Genomic DNA, 9,033 nt, shown 5'->3' with positions numbered 1-9,033 from the left:
GCGTGCTTGTGCGGACACCGACACGTCATGACATGCTTCAGATCCTGGGTTCTGGTTCACCTTTCAGGCACTGATGATGATACCTACTGATACAACTGCCTCGTCCCGTAAAGTTACTTATAGTTCAGAGTAAGGACTTACCTGAGGCCGTCAGTCGCCGTTCCTTATTGAAGTGCTGATTCTTATGCCCAGAAGTCAGAACGACTCATTGGCATCACTCATCTCCACTCGCTAATCGCACTCTGACTCCTCTTATCGGACGGATCTGACCGTGGCGAATGAGGCGACTTAACGTTCCGAATTTCAGTTTCCAGTCCACAGGTCACATCAACACCTCATTCCTCAACCTTGCAGTTTGCACCACACCGCACAATAATAAAAATGTACCTATCGGTAGCGCAGACTGAAAGTTCAAACTTCACGGCTCTGAGTTTCAGTTTGAGTTGTATCACTTTCAAGGAAGAGCACACCGACGAACGCGGCCGCGCACGGCACATAAATAATCGCTAACACTTCTTGATGAGTTCAACGCACATTGCACAACCCGCCACCGGAAGCGCAATCCCATTACTCAATCGGAAACTCAAACTGCTCCGCCTTGACTGCTCCTCCGCACAGCGCACCCCGCCACTCGCACTCTCGCACGGCGGAAGCGCCGCCGCGCTGTCTACGCATCCTTCCCTGCCTCCGATTGGCTGAGCCGCGCGCTCGTCGTGTCACGTGATCTATACCCCGAGGCGGCATGCGACACCCGAGACGTTGGTGTCAACTGGTACGTCAACTGTCAAGTGTCAACCGACGTCTCGATGTCTCCGGGTCTCCCGAGGACTTTCGGATCGGAAATTCGATGGTATCGTGGAATCGAATTCACTGTCAGTTTAGGAAAGGAAGCAGCGCGAATGCCGTTAAACGGAACTAAAACCAGAGAATAGGAAAATCGGTGGGGATCGTCTATAAATTAGCTTGGTGGTAATATTATCACCTGAGCTGAGCAATATGACCTGAACACACCGAGGTGTTTTCAGCGCTCAAACATGCAATGAGTTATCGTCGGAATTCGCTGGTTCATAGGCGGCGGAACGCCGGAACGGGGAGGGGGGGGGGGGGCACCGGGCACCGTGCCCCCGGCCATTTGATTTTGGCATTTTACTATCAGCCCTATTCGCGTTGCAGTGGAAAGAACGCGACCAAAAGTCGGCAGTGCCCCCCCCCCCCCTTTGATTGAAGGTGTTCCGCCGCCACTGCGCTGATTGGTACCTTTTTATGACCAAGATGATATCACGGATGAGGTGAGGTCATATGTGCCATTTTCATATTCATTACTTTGACTTGTTCAACTTTTTTATGTAGGTAGGACTAGGGTAGCTTGGCATGGCCTTGGGTAGGTATGATATAACTCCGAAAGAGGTGCAGTTTCATTCTAATGGATATGGATCAGCGGCAAAGTTGACCCAACATTGGGTCACGTCACTCATACAAGTGACGTTATGTGTAAATAACGTCTTTTACGTTTCATACGCGTCTATAAATCGGAGAGTTGCCTGCATCCCTGAAGTGGGTCTAAATTTTTCGCAAGTGCGACACATATACAGGATAAGGTGTGTCACTACCACAAGCATCTTTCCCCCACCGTTGTTTGCTTCCCGTCAATTGAGTCGTAGACCGTAGTCTTACCTGACACAGACGACCGCCGTACGGGCGTTGACCGAGGTCGAGACTCCTTCCTTACGTCAAGAGGCATGAACGCTGGTTTAAAATTTACCTTTATTTCACATAACTTAGCCTGACTAGCACAAACTCAACGACCAAGAGGGCATTTCTAAGGCAAACGGGCCGACAGATCACTACATATGTAAATACCTCCCCGTACAAGATATCCCCAATCATTAAAATAATTGATAGGCCCATGACCACTTATATTTAGGTGACTAAAATATATCAGCCCCGCAAAGCCGTTAATATAACAACAGGCGTAGCACGGCGAACACCTGTCGTGGTCCTCTGGCCATCGCGAGCACATATCTACTGTCGTTTCACGGAGCACATTGTGCTGGTCACACGGGTTCCTCCAGCACCAGCCAGTCACTGTTTACACTGACGGGCACCACACTCAACCATATCTTCCTCAGAACAGCGTGCAAATACACACTGAATCATCCCACAGCTGCAGGCATTTACCAGACCGACACTCGTTCGTACAGAATTATCACTTATCCCCAGTCACGAGTCCCTAGAGAGGCCCAGCTAACCGAAGGGGTCGGTTGGGTCTCTTACTTATGAACGGCAGACTGAGACACAAGTCCAGATCACCCCAGAAGCCGCCCGAAACACACCCACCACGCAGAATCGTCTCAGTGCTACCTCTCAAATCATAAGTCGTGTCACGGATACCCGTGTGATAGTGTTGTGGTCACAACTGACACAAGTCAGCAGTGTGTAGCCAGTTATCGGTTACAGATGAACCACTAGCGCGGTTTCCAGGCTAGTAATAGCCGTCCCAGACCCGTGATCATCAAGGTCTCTCTCAGGCAGGTCTCTCCCAGGTCCAAGGCAAACGAAGAACACTCGCCAATGTCCCAGGCCAGCGTAGGTCATTCTCTCATGTCCAGGGCCGTCGCAGGTCACTCGTTTGGCTCCTTTGTCACCTCGGGTCACGCTCGGCAGCTGGCCCACAGGTCACCTCGGGTCACGCTCGGCAGCTGGCCCACAGGTCACCTCGGGTCACGATCGGCAGGTAGTCACAGTGTCGCCACATCACGTCAGCGCACAGTAGCCGCCGCAGGCTCCCTGGTGTGCGTCGGCGCCGTCACCGACCCGCAGCTGGCCGTCGCGGCGTGCCTCGTCCGACTCCCACAGACCGGGCGTCTGGATTATCTGTGGGGGAAAGGGAAAATGTCGGGAGGTGCAGCGATGTGTCTGCAGCATGGGGACATATAGGGAAACATGGCGAGGGGTGTGGGCAGATAAACGCGGACTGTCGAGTTTCAGAGACTGACAACACAGAACGGAAAGGCCGGAATGTCGGTTGCTATTCCTTGCCTTATTCTATGCCTTATTCATCGAAATAAGGCACAACATGAAAATAGGTATACGAACACGCTCTGTCGCCAAATAAATGATGTGGTGCCTTGCTAAATAACGAGAAAAAAACCCTATAATATTGCATAGTAAAAACAACCAGATCACTGGCACACTCTCCGGCTTCGCGCTCTTATTCTGAAATGGAGCATAATCAAATAAAAGATGCAACCGCGTTGAACGTTATGAGCCAAAGCAAACAATCGACCAAGCTTAACAAGACTCCTCTAGTCCTCTGAATTTCGCCGAAGTCCCCGGGCGTATCGTTACCTTTTGGACGAGCTCCTCGAAGGCCAGCTGGACTCCCTCCTTGGTCTTGGCGCTGGACTCGATGTGGAGCATCTGGTGGCGGCGTGCGAACGCCAGGCCCTCCTGTCGGGATACGGCGCGGTTCTCCTGCGGGCGCGACACGGGAAGGGTCAGGGAAAGGTACACCAGAAAATAGGCGGGTCAGGTGCAATCAGCATGCAGATTAGCTGTGGAAATGACAGCGAGTGACATGTTCTATGAAAATCATCCAATCCTCCCGGTTATCTTCGATGGTAATAGAGCTTCGAAATAATAGATAAAAATATTTACGCTATAGGTCCTTATCCATTCTCGGGACTCAGAAACATAGCACGTTGTTAGTCATTGAGCAGATGAGCGCTTTCCAAACACACCGGAATGGCAGCGTCACCCACCATGTCAATTTTGTTGCCGACCAGCATCTTGACGATGTTGGTGCGGTTGGCGTAGGTCTGCAGCTCGTTGAGCCACATGTCCAGCTTGGTGAAGCTGGCGCGGCTGCAGACGTCGTAGACGAGGATGACGCCCTGGGCGCCGCGGTAGTAGCTGGGCGTCAGTGTCCGAAACCGCTCCTGGCCGGCTGTGTCCTGAAAGGGAAAAGCGATCGATAACGTCACTTCTTCGGGCGGAGAATGGTACCCTTAGTCGGTTCCGTCAGCGCAGGGTCAACAGAGTGGACAACTGCCCTGTTTTACAGCCTTATCAGTGAACCAGTGATTAGCGTCAGTGAGTTACAGTTACCGAGAACTAGACTCAGCACTTCCGTTTTCTCTCTTCCTCAGCAATCATTCGACGCTTGACAACCCGGAAGGGTGCTATCATAACCATCCTCGATAGCGCTAGCCTCGTTCGCTTGCACAGATCGGTGCTCGAGTACTCCCTCAACATCAAATGTACACCACCAGGCTAGCACTCAGTCCTCACCCATATCGCCAGTTTGACTTTGTTGCCATCCACGTTGATGGTTTTGACCTTGAAGTCGACTCCAATGGTGGCGCTCTGATCGGGATCAAACGTGTTGTCAACGAACCGCAGAAGCAGGCTGAAAAACAGGCAGCTCGGCTCAGCAGGAGAAATGGAGCCAACAGCAGACAACTATCGAATGCCAGTGGTTCCGATAGCTAATTTCTGCTGCAGCGCATGAATAAATGGCTCATTACTTATCAATGCATTAACCCGCGCCCTGCTGGGGGGGGGGGGGGTGTTTGAACACCCCCCTTGTGGTTTTTCGCGAATATCTCAAAAACGGCGGCGCTCCGCGCCGCCGTTTTTGGTACACCTTATCATATATCAAATCTACACATGTTGTGAAAATTTCAGACCAAGGTCATTCAAGGTCAGGTCACCAGGTTACTTGAAGTGACCTCACCTCATAAAAAGTTTCAATGTCTGTCATAGATACACCGAGTGACCGATCGCTTTGAAACTTTCAGCGATTGCTAAGAGCAATAGCACGTACAAAATGTATATCTCAGAATTTTGATATCGATGACCTAAGATCAGGTCAATTTTGCGACCTCCCCATTATAAGTCAATGGGAGAAAATTTAAATGCGCCTCTTTTGGACGAAAGACATTATAAACACTCCCAAACACTGAATTACAAGTGGTTTAGACACACTGAACATGAAAATGGTGTCCGTGACCCCTGTTTATGTCCTGAGGTCATCTTAGGTCACAAATGGCATCTAACAGTTTTTCGCAAATAACTTTTGATAGAGGCATGGTAGAGCGATAAAAACGCATTAGATGTGTTCAGCTCGACGATACGGATCGACTAGTATGCAACATGACCCTTTCAGGTCAGGTCATGACCTTGACCTGAGGTCAAATTTTCAATTTGACCTTTAAAGGTCAAGTTATAGATCATTCGATGCGTCTTGACGAGAGGAACACGATGCCGGTAAAAGTAAGCTCGTGCAAGGCTCGGGTCAAAAGTTATTGCAGAAAAACTGTTTCCGAAAAAACGGTTATTTTTGCAGCTTCTGCCCCCTGCAGGCAAAACTGTTGACGTTAGGTCAAATCTGAGAGAATTAATCAGAAAGGGCGTTAATAGGGCTATCGAATGCGCTTTTCCGCGGCGCTGTAGCTCTATTGGTTCCCGAGTTATGCGTTGGCATCTTGGAAATTGTCGACATTCGACCTGGAAATCGGCGAAATTTTGCCTTCAATGACCTCTGGTGACCTGACCTTTGACCTGACCAAAAATTGACCCAAGTGATTTCGTCATTATTTTTGACGCTTATTTTTGACCCTAATGGGTCAAAATTTGTTGACTGTGACGTTATTAAATGTAAACATACAGCTCACCTGGGCCTGGTATTAGATATCTGTCATTTCTGCCCTGCCACTCATAGAAAAAACATGTTGATCCATAGGACAAGTCACTACATCACCTGTCATTGCAGAACAAATCCTCCACAGGAGAAGAAGACAAAACGGTATTAGTAAGTCTGGCGTCCCACGAAGATGCCAGATGGCCACAGTTCAGAAATTCCCTAGATATCTAGAGATATTCTTCGGAACGCTGTGTACGCTAAAGTTACCGACCGATTGCAAAGTAAAGATCTCAAACGATTCCCCGATTCACGGACTACCAGCACCAAAGTTCGTGACCTCAAAGGTCATGACCTTCGAGGTCAACATCAAGGTCAAACGGCGGAAACCGCTCTGCACGCTTAAGTTAGCGACCGATTTCCGAAGTAAAGGTCTCAAACGATTCCCTGATTCACGGACTACCTTCACTGAGGTTCGTGACCTCCAAGGTCATGACCTTTGAGGTCAACATCAAGGTCAAATGACGGAAACCGCTCTAAACGACGGAAAACTCCTCGGAACGCTATGTACGCTAAAGTTAGCGACCGATTTCCAAAGTAAAGTTCTCAAACGATTCCCCGATTCACGGACTACCTTCACTAAGGTTCGTGACCTCGAAGGTCATGACCTTCGAGGTCAACATCAAGGTCAAACGACGGAAACCGCTGTGCACGCTAAAGTTAGCGACCGATTTCCGAAGTAAAGGTCTCAAACGATTCCCAGATTCACGGAAAACCTTCACCGAGGTTCTTGACCTCAAAGGTCATGATCTTCCAGGTCAACATAAAGGTCAAACGACGGAAACCTCGGAACGCTGTGTACGCTAAAGTTAGCGACCGATTTCCAAAGTAAAGGTCTCAAACGATTCCCCGATTCACGGACTACCTTCACTGAGGTTCGTGACCTCCAAGGTCATGACCTTCGAGGTCAACATCAAGGTCAAACAACGGAAACCTCCTCGGAACGCTTTGTACGCTAAAGTTAGCGACCGATTTCCAAAGTAAAGGTCTCAAACGATCTCCCGATTCACGGACTACCTTCACCTAAGTTCGTGACCTCAAAGGTCATGACCTTCCAGGTCAACATCAAGGTCAAACGACGGAAACCGCTCTGCACGCTAAAGTTAGCGACCGATTTCCAAAGTAAATGTCTCAAACGATTCCCCGATTCACAGACTACCTTCACCGAGGTTCGTGACCTCAAAGGTCATGACCTTCCAGGTCAACATCAAGGTCAAACGACGGAAACCTCCTCGGAACGCTGTGTACGCTAAAGTTAGCGACCGATTTCCAAAGTAAAGGTCTCAAACGATATCCCGATTCACGGACTACCTTCACTGAGGTTCGTGACCTCAAAGGTCATGACCTTCCAGGTCAACATCAAGGTCAAACGACGGAAACCTCCTCGGAACGCTGTGTACGCTAAAGTTAGCGACCGATTTCCAAAGTAAAGGTCTCATACGATTCCCCGATTCACGGACTACCTTCACTGAGGTTCGTGACCTCCAAGGTCATGACCTTCGAGGTCAACATCAAGGTCAAACAACGGAAACCACGGAATGCTTTGTACGCTAAAGTTAGCGACCGATTTCCAAAGTAAAGGTCTCAAACGATCTCCCGATTCACGGACTACCTTCACCGAACTTCGTGACCTCAAAGGTCATGACCTTCCAGGTCAACATCAAGGTCAAACGACGGAAACCTCTCTGCACGCAAAAGTTAGCGACCGATTTCCAAAGTAAATGTCTCAAACGATTCCCCGATTCACGGAATACCTTCACCGAGATGTTGACCTGGAAGGTCATTACCTTGGAGGTCAAAAGCCTCAGTGAAGGTAGTCCATGAGTCTAGGAATCGTTTGAGACCTTTACTTCGGAAATCGGTCGCTAACTTTGGCGTGCAGAGCGGTTTCCGCTGTTTGACCTTGATGTTGACCTCGAAGGTCATGACCTTTGTTTGAGACCTTTACTTCGGAAATCGGTCGCTAACTTTGGCGTGCAGAGCGGTTTCCGTCGTTTGACCTTGATGTTGACCTCGAAGGTCATGACCTTTGAGGTCACGAACCTCGGTGAAGGTAGTCCGTGAATCGAGGAATCGTTTGAGACCTTTACTTTGGAAATCGGTCGGTAACTTTAGCGTACACAGCGTTCCGAAGAATATCTCTAGATATCTAGGGAATTTCTGAACCGTGGCCATCTGGCATCTTCGTGGGACGCCAGACTTACTAATACCGACAAAACAAGGTGCAGAGTATGGGCCTACCTGGATTTTCCAGCACCACTTTCACCAATAATGAGAATCTTCAAGGTGGCCAAGATGGGATCCTCTTCCATTTTGATATCTGGTATAAAGAAGTAAGTGGTACTCTATCTGTAAAAAGGGCGATCTACATGAAACACATTGACAATCACACCTACATTGACTTTTGTTAAAAAATACCTAAATTATCAAGAGTTCACAGATCATCATTAGGATCATCATAATGAGAATCTTCAAGGTGGCCAAGATGGGATCCTCTTCCATTTTGATATCTGGTATATAGAAGTAAGTGGTACTCTATCTGTAAAAAGGGCGATCTACATGAAACACATTGACAATCACACCTACATTGACTTTTGTTAAAAAATACCTAAATTATCAAGAGTTCACAGATCATCATTAGGTAGGTACACCTACAATAGGTACAATCTTCAAAACACACTTTATCATTCAAATTCCAAACATTTAGATCCTATGCTTTAAAAGATGAATAGGTACCTAACAAACACAACATCTCGATCGCGGCTTCAAGGGGGTCTTTGCAGAATGAGAAAGGGCCACAAAAAGAAAACTACTCTCCCTCATGTAGCCCCTGACCTCTTCCATGCATGTCAGGCATATAAGCCTCAAGCTCAGTTCAATTCAAATTGGGACTAGGATCCATCCAAAAGTGACCTTAAAATTCCTGTTCCACTCAGGGGCCAGGTCCAGGCTTGGCCTTTTTTGGAACATGTTTTTCAACGAGCAAAACATGAAAAATGACAAAGGTTATGTCCCTGAGCACCCCTTTAAGGATGATGACCCACGTCTGCAAATGCATTTTCGACTTACGCTTCTCAGTGCCCAGGAACCACCTTAAATGCGCAGTAGCGTACCTTCATACGTGTATTGCATAGGAAAACACCCAATTGACGTGTATTATGGACCCCTCTGTTCTTCCATGTTCTGCTGAAAATGTGTACAAGGCTGTTGTAGCAATTTGCCAAGCAACCATGCTATACTCACACTCGTTGCCAGGCAACGAGAGTTTTTGCAAAAGTTTCTTCTTGCATGTTCCTGCTGTCGAACAGGAATTTCACAAAAATTCATATGGC

General features: G+C 48.3%; 1 protein-coding gene across 4 annotated transcripts; it reads right to left on the bottom strand.

Annotated features, from left to right (window-relative positions):
• Positions 1 to 1,745: 1,745 nt before the first annotated feature.
• LOC122370980 (ras-related protein Rab-18-B-like) lies at positions 1,746 to 8,839 on the bottom strand. 4 transcript variants are annotated; one of them, XR_006254648.1, is made up of 7 exons: positions 8,771 to 8,838; positions 7,943 to 8,050; positions 4,291 to 4,408; positions 3,762 to 3,953; positions 3,349 to 3,474; positions 2,681 to 2,874; positions 1,746 to 2,645 (listed from the first exon to the last, which is right to left on the bottom strand). XR_006254648.1 is itself a non-coding variant. In XM_043347003.1 (6 exons), the coding sequence occupies exons 2-6, from the start codon at positions 8,011 to 8,013 to the stop codon at positions 2,755 to 2,757; spliced, it is 627 nt and encodes a 208-aa protein (XP_043202938.1). In that variant the 5' UTR covers positions 8,014 to 8,050; positions 8,771 to 8,839; the 3' UTR covers positions 1,746 to 2,754. The 4 variants fall into 4 exon arrangements, 3 of the variants coding, with proteins under 3 accessions (XP_043202938.1, XP_043202939.1, XP_043202940.1); XM_043347003.1 differs by having other exon boundaries at positions 1,746 to 2,874; positions 8,771 to 8,839; XM_043347004.1 differs by having other exon boundaries at positions 1,746 to 2,874; positions 8,815 to 8,833.
• Between the last annotated feature and the right edge of the window lie 194 nt (positions 8,840 to 9,033).

Source organism: Amphibalanus amphitrite, unplaced genomic scaffold (genome assembly GCF_019059575.1).
Source record: "Amphibalanus amphitrite isolate SeventyFive unplaced genomic scaffold, NRLGWU_Aamphi_draft 001191F_arrow, whole genome shotgun sequence".
Taxonomy (NCBI): Eukaryota; Metazoa; Arthropoda; class Thecostraca; order Balanomorpha; family Balanidae; genus Amphibalanus; species Amphibalanus amphitrite.
The sequence above is the reverse complement of the archived record's forward strand: the minus strand, read 5'-3'. Positions and strand labels throughout refer to the sequence as shown.

What these genes read in the sequence shown, in the direction of transcription:
- LOC122370980 (XM_043347003.1), bottom strand. Translation starts at nt 8,013, where the DNA reads ATGGAAGAGGATCCCATCTTGGCCACCTTGAAGATTCTCATTATTGGT. An exon ending in AGTGGTGCTGGAAAATCCAG is followed by an intron (nt 4,409 to 7,942) that starts GTAGGCCCATAC and finishes CCTGTTTTTCAG; the next exon opens with CCTGCTTCTGCGGTTCGTTG. An exon ending in TCGGCAACAAAATTGACATG is followed by an intron (nt 3,475 to 3,761) that starts GTGGGTGACGCT and finishes TCGCGCCCGCAG; the next exon opens with GAGAACCGCGCCGTATCCCG.